The 14,497-nt window shown below is 32.1% G+C and overlaps 1 protein-coding gene across 6 annotated transcripts in view; it reads left to right on the forward strand.

Annotated features, from left to right (window-relative positions):
* The first annotated feature begins 551 nt into the window (after positions 1–551).
* LOC131842651 (homeobox protein homothorax) overlaps positions 552–14,497 on the forward strand; it is a 375,683-nt gene continuing 361,737 nt past the window's right edge. For all 6 annotated transcript variants that reach the window (XM_059191223.1, XM_059191246.1, XM_059191238.1 and 3 more), the window contains exon 1: positions 552–835. In XM_059191223.1, coding sequence (XP_059047206.1) covers positions 821–835 — 15 coding nt within the window. In that variant the 5' untranslated portion in view covers positions 552–820. The remainder of the gene's footprint in view (positions 836–14,497) is intronic.

Raw genomic sequence — 14,497 nt, forward strand, 5'->3', positions numbered from 1 at the left:
ACTCTGTAACTCGCCAAGTTTTCACATCAACCACTTTTATGTGTACCCAGAGTTATAAGGGCACAGCGCATGCGTAGGACTACATCCTAACGAAACACTTGTTTTTAATATTACCTAAAAATTTGACCCATCTCGCTTGCTTCCCATGATATATGGTTACCTACATAACTCGAAATCATAGACAAAAAGAAAACATCCATCCATTCATCGGAGCGGCACACATACGAGCGTGAGACGTCTCACAGCGTTCCGTACGGAAGCAACTCAGCAATTTTGATTAGGTACAGAACAGAAAATCCGAAATGAAAACTCTCATGTAATTGCCACAAGAAGCGTTGAAAAAACGCGACCGTCTACGGCGAACGCGCGCACGGTGTGGCGGGGCAGCGGGTGTGTGCACACAGGCGCAGCGATCGTGGCCGATCGTGGCGAGCAGTGGCGGGCAGTGGCGGAGCTGCGCGGTCGAGGCTCGCCTGCCATTGGCTGGCGGTCCGCGGGGCGGGGCGCCACGCCCCCCGCCGGCGCCGCTCGCGGAGCCCGCGCCAGTGTCCGCCAGACTGCCGAGCGCGTCGGGCCTCCCGCTTCCCCGCGCCACGCTCGGCCACGCCGCGTCCCGTGATCGAACACCACATAACAAAACCTAAGTTACCGACCGTCGCGAGTGCATTATGACACTAGTGAGCTAGCGGGCCGCTGTGACGGTGTCAATAATCCATGTGTATGTGTTCACGTGCTTTTGTGTTGTGTTAGGTTGGGCCCGTGACGAAAAACGTTCGTGGTGGCCAGCGGAGCCTTGCACCCGGGCTCGGGCCGAGCTTTCATGGCTCAGCCTAGGGTATGTACCTGACCTGACCGACATCACCACACCACACTACTCACATGATGTAGGCGCTCACTTACCAGTAGCTAGACCTAGGCGATTTGTTGATATTGATATCAGCGGATTCCGCGATACACTTACGTAAAACTGGAAGGCCGGTGATATGATTTTGTCAATACAATAAAACGTTATCTTTCTCAAGTGTTAGATTTAGATAAAGACAGTTCGCGAAAAAAAAAACATTCATATTTTTTAAGAGGCGAAGGCGTTTCTACTTGTACAGTCGTAGCATGACTAAATCAAAATTGAGACATGTTAAGTAACAGGTAGGACATTTGAGACGATACATTAAGCATGTCCCGACGCGAGGAGTTGTTTTAACAAGTCAAACGCGTTCAGAATACATAATCGTAACGTTCAAATGCGTCGAATCATCGCACCGAACAACTGAGCGTGGTAGAGAAAACGAAGTGAACATTACTGATCACTGAGTCCAGATCTTATATTACAAGTGATCAGGACTTAGCGGAAATTATTAAAACTGATCTTGTATATAATAGATGTGATGAACTAGACCTATTGTCTAACACGGCAGTCAGCAATGGGTTCCGAATACATTACGATGTATTAGTGAATAAATGAATTCGTATGCATAATATCGGCCACCTGACTGTACCGCGTATGGGACGGATCGGGCCGTGTAAATGGGATAATGCGGCCTGCAGCGGGGAGCCCATTGTGGAATGCTCTCTTCGGGTCCCATAGGACACGGTGGAGTCTGCTAGCAACAAGCAGCTTTTGAACGCGCCATTGGGCACAAAAGAGTCTCAGAAACCAACAATAAAATTCAATTGACAATAAAAGTTTTTTGCCCGCCAAGATGGCATAACGGAACGCATTCAAAGGACTCGTACCTACGTACCCTACAATTGTTATTGTCACAGTACCATAAAGAATTCACTTTAATCCTTTTTGTAAACAAATATTACCTTGTTTCACGTGAAATTACTTGAACGTTTCAAATGATAGTATTATTACAGTTTATTATCTAATAAATAAGAAGGTACGTGTTAATTACTTAATACGACAAATTCAAGGACGCGCGTATAATAATCGAGTTTGTTTTTTTTTTTAATTAAAAATAAAATGTGACGTGTGCATTTATCTATGACATGTACAACAAAACAAATGCCACAGATAAAACAATTGTGATAATTACTCGCTTAATCGCAATTAATGAAAGAAAATAACACGAGATCGTAATTAATATAAAGTGAACATATAATGCAGAGATAGTAATGTATTTATTGATATATATCAAAATATCTATGTGTATAATTATATAATATAATCATAATAAATATAGTTTATGTTTACGATGTATATGTAGGGCATTAAACCTTACATTATGTTGCCGACGGTAATCTATATTTAGTTCACAAGTTACAATTAACTAGTAAATATAGAACCAACATTTCCATACAAAGTTATCATTTAACTTAAAGTTATTTTATACTATTTTTCTCGTTAGACATCTACTGTAAAACTAACATAAAAGTTACTGAATTTGGACGTTTGTTAGTTTAAAAACGACTGAACAGATTTAAATGTAATTTAACTAACAAATAGGTTGTACAAATAAACCAGTACGTAGGTAACTGTAGGTTGATAACCTACTCCGGTTGCTGTCATATCATAAATATTGTAATAAATAATTTATTGTTATTACAATATATAAATAAATACATATTCGTCCACGTTTTACGGTTGACTTTAGTGTACATTGTAGATATTCAATCTCAAAAACAAATATACTTTTAAAGATGTTGATTAATGATGTTTTAGATATTAATAATTAGATTAAAAGATAGATGGAGATATATATTTAATATCTACTGATAAATATTGAACTCTACGTAATATTTAAGTACAAGTAAACGTTACTTCAGTGCCCAAATGTATTAAAAAATATATTTATTAGTATGCCTAATTGAAGTAATTTGTAGGCAATCTTAAAATTGTAAAAAGACACGTATATATTTAATACTTATATAACTTAAACTTAACTTAATATTCATAAATAATAATAAGTAAAACATATATTGTAATATATAACTTTGTAAGTAACAATCATATTCGATTTTACTTAAATATTTTATTTTTCAATTTAAATATTGGATGTTTAAAATTGTAACACGAATACAATTTCAAATTTATATTTCTACCAATCTATTGTGGATTTAAAATTATATATCTAAAAATGAATATGCATTAAATTAAATGAATCAAAATTAAACGATTTAGTTAATTAAGTAGTTAATTAAAATTCCAGCGTTTTAGTTGCAGTTTAAATGCAGGACAGAGTTAAAAATTTTCCTAAAATACCTACTCGATCAGAATAGCTGTTTGTTCTCAGTCCTGATCTATAACCCCATACGTAGATATGGCAATTGCCAAATATTGTCTATAATGACATTGATTGATGGTTTTCCTGACCTTTACCAACCATAGACACCAAATACCTACGCTTTTTATGTAATTATTGATACATACTATATATATGTTATATAATATATTGAATATATCACATATAACTACTCAAATAAATGTATTTTTATTTGTAAATTATAAAAATACCGATAGATAGACTTTAGTTGATTTGCAATGAAAGTTAACAGGGAAAAAAGATACGATTATACAAAATTATAATAAATAAATGAAATAAATATAGAAATAATTGTTTGTAATTTTAATTTGTATTTAAAAATATATAAAACACAAATAAAGTATCAAGTTATACGTGTTACAAATGCAATAATGTACAATAACTTGTAATATAATAAAATAATTACAGAATAATTGTTCAAAAATTTAATTTATAATTGAAAATATACGAAACTCAAATAAGGTATTTATCTACACATGTTACATATGCAATAATGTACTTTAACTTTAAATTAAATGAAATAAATACATAAATAATCGTTAAAATTTTTAATTTGTATTTAAAAACATATAAAACTTAAATAAAATATTAATTTTTACATGTTACAAATGCAATAATGTATTTTAATTTAAAATTAAACGAAATAAATATAGAAATAATTGTTTGTAATTTTAATTTGTGTCCAAAACAAGTTGACGTTATTTTTTCTAATAACCCAATGCAATAAACGACAAATAGGTAGCTAACTATAAAATTAGCATAAATTTCAATAAATTATTGTATTATATTAGGCGTACCAAAGATATGTACGTAAATTCAGAAATAGGCATTTACTTATGGTGAGCAGTTATAAATATACATACGGATAAATTAATATTACGTTTCTAACTAAATATTGTAACTATAGAGTTGTGTGTTTGTTTAAAATAGCAATAGGCAAGTTTCTCGCCGTTAGATCTGCCTTGAGATTTACTGGCACTTTTGTATATTCGTTTATCCATATTTAAAATAGGAGTGTTCGTTTTATCTATTGTTTTTATATACACTTCTGTCTTTACGCCTTGTTACAGTAAACGTCTAAAGGCATATTTCTTTTTTATCTTTTATGGTTACTTTGATCAGTATTTTTAGCCGAAACTATATTCCGAACGATTAGTGGAATAGAAATATAGCTATTTTGCTATATTATATTACTTTCTTTTATATTAAAATAAATATTATTATATTTTATAGTACATTTTAATCTAAGTAACTAAAAGAAATAAATATATAATTATTATAATTCTTCAAAAGCAATATTAGTCCCTTATTAGTTAGTCCCTTATCCTATAAAAAAAAATATATTTTACAATATTTTTAGATACTGCCCTAAGTAGGTAAATTAAATATTAGTTTATTACATAACTAGCTACTTGCCCCGGCTTCTCACGGGTGTGCATGTATTATACATACCTATAAACCTTCCTCTGGAATCACTCTATCTATTAAAAAAAACCGCTTCAAAATCCGTTGCGTAGTTTTAAAGATTTAAGCGTACATAGGGACGGACAGACAGCGACAGCGACTTTGTTTTATACTATGTAATGATATGTTAGTTTTTGTAATGAAGTAAACATAGGTAACTAAACAAAAGTGTTTTATAAATCAACACTAATATTATAAAAGCGAAAGTATGTCTGTTTGTTATCTCTACACAACTAAACGGCTGAACGGATCTTAATAAAATTTTACCTGAATATAGATTGTAAATCGAGCACGGATATAGGCACTCTACTATCTAAAAAAAACAAATATAAGTCAAAGCTAACTGGCAACACAATATATAAATAAAAAAATATAATAACTACTATAATTATAAGTATCAAATAAGAGTTTAAAAAATGTAATCATGATTATATATATCAGGAGTTATGAATGTAAATTAAGCAATTGTGCGTAAGGGTAGATTTTAAAGTCACTGGGTTCTCTCTACCTACCCTGTGAATGATATAGTGTGAGGATATATATATATATATACAATATTAGTTACAGTGACGTCTATATTACATATACATACGTATATTAATAGGTACTAAAGGTCATATGTCATATGTTTTCGTTTAAAGTAATTTATTATTATAGTTATTGTAATAATGTCTAAAATCTATTGCTACTAAAATCTGAATCTACCAACAAATTGTTGCACGTTTTAAAATAGGATTTTGTTTTATATTCCTGAGTTTAGTGCAAAATAAAAAATGAAACATTTATGTGTTTATAAAGTAGGTCTCAGTGATTTTGTTTACTTTTTCTGATATTTGTGCAAAAAAAGAAACAAAAAATAGAAATGCAATATTCAACGGCGATTAGTGTTTAATAAAAAAAAGTAATCGTAAATGATACGATTATAGGTTATAATGAAATAAATTTGTGTTTTTGTATCCGATACAAATTAAAATAAATAGTTAGGCACATAATTATGAATATAATGACTTATAATTGTGAAATAGGTACAAGTTATTTACTTAAATAAAAACCAAACTATATACCTTTTTTTTTCGTTACGTTCAAAAGAGAGGCCAAAGACATTTAATCCATACTGCCTTATTTGACGTAATCACTGTATTAAACGACTATTAATGTCATAATTTGACAAGTTTTTTTTAATTTCCAACATAGACCATAGATTATAATAATTGAGTAATCTGTGTAATAATCGATCAATAGCTAATTTAGGCGTTATATAAACGGTGCGTAAATGAAAACAGTAATTTAACGTTACGCCGAAGTTGAACGATAATTTCGTCAAAATTATATTTGCACAAGACTTGTCCGATCATTGTAAACGAAAGCCTATCGTAAATTTTATGATAGAGTCGATAAGAATATCAATTTGTCCGCTAATAGCCAGTTGTAATCTGTGATAATGTTGGGGTTTTGGCTGTGGCACACTAAATAATATGATAACACGCGTCCGTGTATACGTACAGTTTGTTTTGTAGCAAAACAACGCTTCTTACAACCGTACTTACTATTATCTATTAAACTATGATCTACATACTAGGTGTTACGTATTTAACTTCTAATTATAAACCCAACATATTCAATATCTTAGGAGAAAACTTTATACTAATAAAGTGAATGATTAAATACATTTTTATGGATATTATTTACACTTACAATAAAATTTAGATAACCACAATACAGATAGTAATAAAATTTATATATAAATCTGGTAATACATTTTTTTTCTCAAAAAAAAAAAATATGTGAAAATAAGTGACTTTAGTTATCGATATAGGCTGTACAGATTTTTTCCTTGTCAGTAATATATGTTAACTATTTAATTAAAAAGATACACATAATTCGAATTAGATTAAATTCAAATATAGAACAGTAGAGCCGCGTCGCAGAGTTGTTCTAAGAATACAGATACTATCAACTTTTTAGAAATAGGTATCTCTAAAGTTATGACATTTTATTTTTTTAATTTAAATTAACATATAGCAAAAGAATTGCATGTATACAGATTACATCTTAATAATATTATAAATGCGAAAATTGTGAGTATGGATGTTTGTTACTCTTTCACGCGATGAAATTCTGTAAAGTTAGTTTGTTTAATAACAGCTTATGCATCAGAATAACACATAGGCTATATTTTTATTGAAATGTAAAGTGCGTGAAACCGCGGGCTAGTGTTATATAAATTGCTTGTTACTGGTATATGATAATCCAAGTTTTGACTCCTGACTGGGGTTTTGTATGACTGTATGTAATCTATTCCTTTCCTATGTAACGAAATAATGTTTACATTTATAATAGATAAGCATAATCTATTATGAATGTAAGTATGTATTTTGTGTTGCCAGCTGTAAATCCCAGGTGTTAATAACCTTGAATTAGTTCTATATTTGTCCGTGGTAGGAAGTATTTGGAATAGAGTTTAGGGAGTGTTGGTTTATATACTAGCAAACTATCCCGACTTCGTACGGGAGCAGTTATTGTAGATATATCGGTAAATTACGGCGCATGTCCTTCTGTCAATATAACTTTTGATTCTCGAGATTATCCGTAAAAAGCAAACATATAACAAATAAAAATATCTTTATTCATCTACATGAAGACCTACATCCATTAAGACTCTTATGATAGTTAAATCTACCGTCAGTTCGGAGTCCTTTCGAGCTGAGAAGAACTGACTAGAAACTCAGCTCTTATTCTTTTTATATATTATTACATATACAAAAATACTGTATCGAAATATTTATTATGTTTAGTTTGTTGCAAAATTACAATATTCAGTGATTAAATACCTTATGTGTTTAGTTATACAGTTTTAAACATTAGCAATGTTATTATTATAAACAATTGCGTATCTTATTAACAAATATACTTAATTTATTCCTGAAAATGATACGTATATGAATATAATACCATGTTCAGGCCGTCAAAAATCTGATATCAATAGCAATATTAATTACAACACACAAATAATCAGTTATATAATAAACCAATTGTTTTACATGCGAATTAAAAACACCAGCTTCTAAATCCTAAATAGAGTTTCAGAAAAAAAAATATCTTCGAATTCGTTTTTTGAAATCGTTAGAAAATTAACATTGTTCAACATTTCTTATACGATATTCGGTCTCTGAAATCAGTGGAGCCGCAGAATGTATAAAATTAAATACTTTTTTTTATATAAAACTTCATTAAAGCAATTTAAACAGAATAAAAAGCGTTGGAGTTATCAGTTAACAAAATCTTACCAATAATTTGAGCGGCGGAGTTAAACTTTTATATTTCAGAACGTACCTCTGTACGATAAAATTACTTTGATCGTCGTTAAAAAATCACAAATATAAACTGTTATATAGTATTTTTACAGTCGAATTACGGCTTTTATACTTGCGGAGTTATTTCTAAAAGATATTCAAAGTTGATACCTACTTATAAACACTCGCGGAGTTATTTCTAAAGAAATTAAAAGTTGATACTTTCTTATATTTATATATAATGCGTTGGCTTTTTTTTGTTGGCATTGACATGTATGTATATCTATTTCCACAATTCCTCTCAGTCATTCAAGGGTTGACTGGAAGAAATGCCCTCATTTGTGATAAGTGCGCCATTGTACAACTTATTTCTTAAGATCATTATATCCTGTTAATTTAAAACTATTTACTATATAATAAAGTTATAAACAAACAAATATGTTTTTATGGAACGGTGCATCTGCCCTCGCTAACGGTAGGTATAAGGTGGAGCACCAGCGGAGGATGATAGGATGTTTGAGAGTCAGGTCAGTCAGTCAGCGAATTAACTGAGAGACTTTCTAGAGGAGGTTGAGATTTGGAAGTTGACTTGACGTGGTATATTGCTAGTAATAGAGGCAAATAAACCCCTTACTCGCTTATTTTTTTATGACGTTTATTTTTTAAAGGAAATGTAAAAGAAACTGCCCATACAGCTATATAGCCTGCTTTTAAAGGAAAGGTAAAGATACTGTGCCCATACAGCCATATACCTCCGCTTGATATACAAGTAGATGTTAAGTTAGCTATGAATGTAAATAACTTTAAAGTACTAAGTAGGTAACAAGTTTGTAACTTAGGCTAGACGGCATAACGTAATTATAAATACTTAACAGATAATTATATCGAATTATAGTTCACGTAAGTAATAAGAAATAGTAAATATACAGAAATAGTAAAATAATATACCTACCTAATATTATTTTACTATTTCTGTTTGGCTATAAATGAAACAGTCCTATGTTATTTATTATACCTACGTATATATATTTTATTAATTTATTTGAGTGATTAAATAACCAGATTACTTAAAAATTTATAAATAGAAGTAAATATGATTACAATATTCTTATTAAGTATCTGTAATTTATTTATTATTAGATATAAACATATATTTTTCATTCATTTACATGGTGTGAACTAAAAATAGATATAAATTCCTGTGGCTGTACATATAACAAAAGCCGTAGGGATATATATAAAAATAACGTAATAATCGTCCAGCACAGGGTTCAAGATGAGAAATAACATGTTTATAATAATTATACAATATTAAATAAATCTTATTAATTTATTACAATATGTTTATGTACAAATAAATATAAAATAAAAACATAATTTTCCCGCCAACATGGAGTACTGTTTGACATTTAGCTTTTTTTTTCTAAGACGAGCAATCTGCGGGCGCCGCGGTCGCGCGACTCTCATTAAACTTATTATTGGCACTTACTTTCAACAGTAAAGATAATGCCGGTATTGTATAGGCAATTTCGTTCACATTTCAAGATAAAACAACTCGACTTTATGTTTAAAGTGTTAAAAAATGCCCCGCCATTAGTATCTAACGCCGCCATGTTGTGATAACGTTATTGTGTGGATTTTAATTTTTTAATTTTCACCGCGTTCTGGCAAGGTTGCGGAAAGCGCGCTATACAGCCAAGTTATGGCATGTTTAGGAAGTTACGCAGATAATAAAATATAAGTAATCGACGCTAACGTCACATTATCAGTTTACTCGGTAATAGGTAGTAGTGTGTCAGTTTTTAGTTAATTTTACACTGTTTTTAATTAAGTGGGTTATAAAAATCGCACATTTCGGTTTTACGGCTGTGTTAATGACAGTAATGGTTAATTATTAATACTTAGGTAATAAATTTGTAGTTAGATATTGTAAGTATAGGTTATATCTTGTATGTAAATAAAGAACACAAATTCTTACATATATAGAACTCAAAAATATAGCAGAATTAATAAAATTCCTGCAAGTTGTTTGTTTATCATCTAACTGTTGTGGTCTGAACCACCGGGCTCAATTTTATATTATTTTAAAGATTTTTGTTTACCTTTATATAAAACTGTATACCTAATCGAAGATTTCACTTTAGTCCCATCTCGTTTCCAATAAAACAAATTATAGCCAGACAGAATACACATCAAAATGAATTTGACTAAATCGGCCACGTTAGTTCTTCAGGTGTCCTCGTTTTGGATTTTGTCACGTAGTAAAACTCCGAGCGCTATACAATTAACTTAGACCGTCAGTTAATCAGCTCGTTTGCCATTAGCAATAAAATAAAAAAAATAAAAAACAAAATGGTCGCGTTCGCGCGGACTCGTTCCGAATCGTATCACCGGATTTCAAATAAAGAACACTTAAAAAACGGTCATCGCCACGACATTGACCAAATAAATTAGGTTTGATCTATTGCATAACAGGGTATACGACAAAATGATATATTCATACAATAAAATAAAACCAGCGCGACCGGTCTATGGTCCATAGACCATAGACTATGGACATTACGTTTTTAATGCGATATAGTGATTAGAACGTGTCCATTTCTCAACTAGGATTATTGTGAAGACATTTTCCGGTACGTCACCGGTTCTAAAACATTTTTTTTCGACCCGTGGGTGTAGATTAGTTCCCAGCACCGAATGTATGTCCGTTTGTCCCTGTATCTTTGCCTTTAATGGCCCCACGGGTAAATGATTAACTGAAATAGATAGATTAGTATGGCGGAGCTATCGTTTACAAGATGGATGCTTCGAACACAATTCCGGTTGATATAAAAATAAAAATCGCCGCTTAAAAACATTTCTTATCTGTTTTATAAAAGAATTTATTGCATACACGACGGAAAATAACATGGTTGTTCGTTTAAATGATATTTTATTTGTTTTAACGATAATTATAATGTACGTACTAAGTAGGTATTTATGTGATGTAGGTAATCATTTTGAAAATTAACGAAATACTTATATTTTTAAATAATGCTTGCATAAAATCAATTTCGCAGTGCGATTTGGTATATATATGTCAATATAAATGGAATTTAGAAATAATTTTCATTTGTAAAACTTTTTATTATAACAATTAATAAAAATACAGTTTTACTGTATATAAAAATCTATTATATGTTACATTTTTATACAACCTTTGCAGATATTTTAGTACATAAACATACCTATTAAATTTTCTAAATATGTGAAATCAAAATTACATGTAAATAGAGTAGACCAGTCCTTTGCAAGTAGGTAGTAACCCTTCATTAACATTTTTTAGACGTAATTTCATCTAAGAAAGTGGTTTTTAGTGAAGCAAGTTCAATATATGTAGAGATTTTTATCTTAAATGCAAAGATAGAGTTTATTGCATTACATTGAATACCTACATACCTAGCAAGCGACCAGAGCCGACTTCGCACGGAAGCATTACAAATTTTTGACTTTAATTTTATACTATAACACGCATCTATAATATAAACCTTCCTCTTAAGTCACTCTATCTATTGCTGAAAACTGCATTAAAATCGGTCCCGTAATATAAAAGATATAAGCGAACAGACAGCGGCGACTACTCTGTTTTATACTATGTAAGGATACGTTGAGAGTTACAAACTTATTAAAACTTAACATAAAACAAATATATAACAAAATCAATTTGAATCAGTCTGATGGCCGACGCGCTTTATAAACGCACCCACTAATTTGTTATTTAAATTTTGGTGTTCCATTCCATTTTTGAATTTGGATTCGCGCCGGGCCGAGCGCCGTCGAATCCGCTCTAGATGCGACGCTCCGCATACCGACTACCCGCGGGCAGGTACCCACTCCTCATTGTTTTATTCGAATCGCGTTCCTTTTTCAATTTGAATATCGCTGTTCATTTTCGAATTGGCTCTTTGTAGACGCGCCTTAATTGCGCACTTTGAATTCAACGCTAATTCGCGCGGTCGCTAATTTGAGGGTTTATTGTGTTACATCCTCTTTAAATGTGCTCCCATCGAATTCTTGATAGAATACATACGTAATCTCGATGCGAAACGTTGTCCGACCATACCTTCGTGCTGTAACACTATAAATCAGCTTAATCTCCGTGCGCGACAGTTATTTGGACAGAGATACCGAAATATGTTTCCTACTCGCATATTATGACACGGTATTTCTTTCAGTGTTCAAACAAAATGCGAGTTAGTTTATCGGCGATCGACAAATCCGTCTGTTGCGACTCCCGAAATGATATAATTCCTCTAATACGCCGCCGGGATCTAGATACATTAAACAATATTAATTGAAGCGAGATGATTCAGCTGTAAAACCGTCGAAGGGTTGGAACAATGCCGGTCTACAACGGTGCTGGCCGATAGGAAAATAACATTTTCAAATGGCCGTTTGCCGAATATAGAAAGTTCCAATTTTAAAATGTCTTTTTTCCGAGGGTGTTTTTCGATTTTCAAATATCGCGCTCACGGCGTCGCCTTTTTTCGGGAGTACGATAACGAGGTTTGAAATTGGAATCACGACGGTCCGTTAGTGGGCTATTTAGCGCGGGCTTTTCGGCGTTGACACTTTTTAGAGTTATGGCCGCTGCAAGATGAATAGTGAGCCGTTACGGGTAATTAGCGTGGCTTATCTGTTAGATTAGCGTTGGTTCGGTGTTGCCATTGGAATAATGTAGTTCTGATAGGTTATTTCGGGTACATTCGAGACGGTGGGTTGTTGTCGGTGGCGCGCGGCCGCCGGGCCAATGGCCAAATTATTGCTAAGAACGAGTCCCGCCGGTGGGTGCCACCGCGCGGCCGATATTTCGCCATCCCATATTTTTTAATCTTGATAAAAATCTCTTAGAATAAATTAAAAAACCTCGTTACCGAGTCGCCGATCGAGACATTTTGAAAGTCAATGCAATGATATACGAGTTTGTTTTTATAATATATTTATTTATAATGATTAGTTATCTACCGATCTATAATGCGAATACGCATAAGAAGTCTATCGTGAAGGTACCATCTTGATAAGGGAAGGAAATACGAAAGATTGTAAGATAATGTCGGTTATCCATAATGTTTAAGAGAGTCGGTACATCTGCCCTGATATATGGCCAGCAGGACACCAACAACTATACTTAAATTAAAAAAATTCTAAGTTATAACAAGTAGAATATTTGCAAGATAGGCGATGTTAAAAAGCATAGACATTTTTACATAATTTATAATAAATATTTCATAGATAACTATCTCGAAATTGATAAGCTCCAACTTAAATGTCAGTATCTGCAAAAAGTATATCGCTTTAAGTTTAATTTATGCTTTTAAGTTGTAATTATCAATTCAAAAGCCGATACCAATTTAGGTAGGCTTTTTCCAATTGTAAAATGCTTATAAATTTATTTTATTAACTACAAATAGTTTCACTAGAAAATATATAAGCAGTTAAATAATATGCAATAAAATAATAATAATATTTCACGACAATTCACACAGCGCCATCTAGTCCCAAGTTAAGCTTCCTAGAGCTTGTGTCATGGGTACTAGACAACTGATATAATACCTCTTTTTGTAAATACATACATAATATACATAGAAAACCAATCCCAGAACGAGGAATCGAACCCGCGACCATCGGAAGCAAGGTGGTATGCTAAACCACTAGACAACCGAGGCCGTCATGTTATGTTAGGTATTAAGTAATATACAAATATGTTAGGTAATCATTTTATATGTTGTTAAACAATTAATGTTTCATCATTACATAGTATAAAACAAAGTCGCTGTCGCTGTCTGTCCGTCCCTATGTATGTTTAAATCTTTAAAACTGCGCAACGGATTTTGAAGCGGTTTTTTTTAAATACATAGATAAAGTGATTCAAGAGGATCGTTTATATATATAATACATGTACACCCCGGGCGATTAGCTAGTATTAACTAAACGGAGATCAAAATAATGCGGCAATCGCTATCGAATGCAACACAAAGAACTGTAAATTCCATAAGTTCCGTTTAGAAACGCGTCACTCAGAATTCGAACTTTAAATAGTCAATCACGAGTGCCGGTGTGGCTAATCTCGCATTCACAGCCACAATAGAGGTAACGAACGTACAAACGGACAGACGCGGTAATAAGACGCGCGTGGGCGGCTCTATGTCAACGTTATTTATGATGAGATACCCTTTTTTCGAATTTTTTTGCTCGCTGGCAACACTGGCCGGTGATAGCTTTCTTTTTTTAAATTAAAAATATAAGATTTTCAGATTTGGAATAAGTCAGAATGATTTGAATTAAGAATTCATAAATTTTATATTTAAGTACTTCATACATCACCATTCAACCTGTAGTTAATATTATATCACGATTTGTAAATAATTATGTTAATGTGTTTAGTCATGCAATAATAATAAATAAACTATATAAAACAAAAGATAATATTATATG

The sequence above is a fragment of the Achroia grisella genome, unplaced genomic scaffold (genome assembly GCF_030625045.1).
Source record: "Achroia grisella isolate CSIRO2021 unplaced genomic scaffold, CSIRO_AGI_Agris_v1 utg1086, whole genome shotgun sequence".
NCBI lineage: Eukaryota > Metazoa > Arthropoda > Insecta > Lepidoptera > Pyralidae > Achroia > Achroia grisella.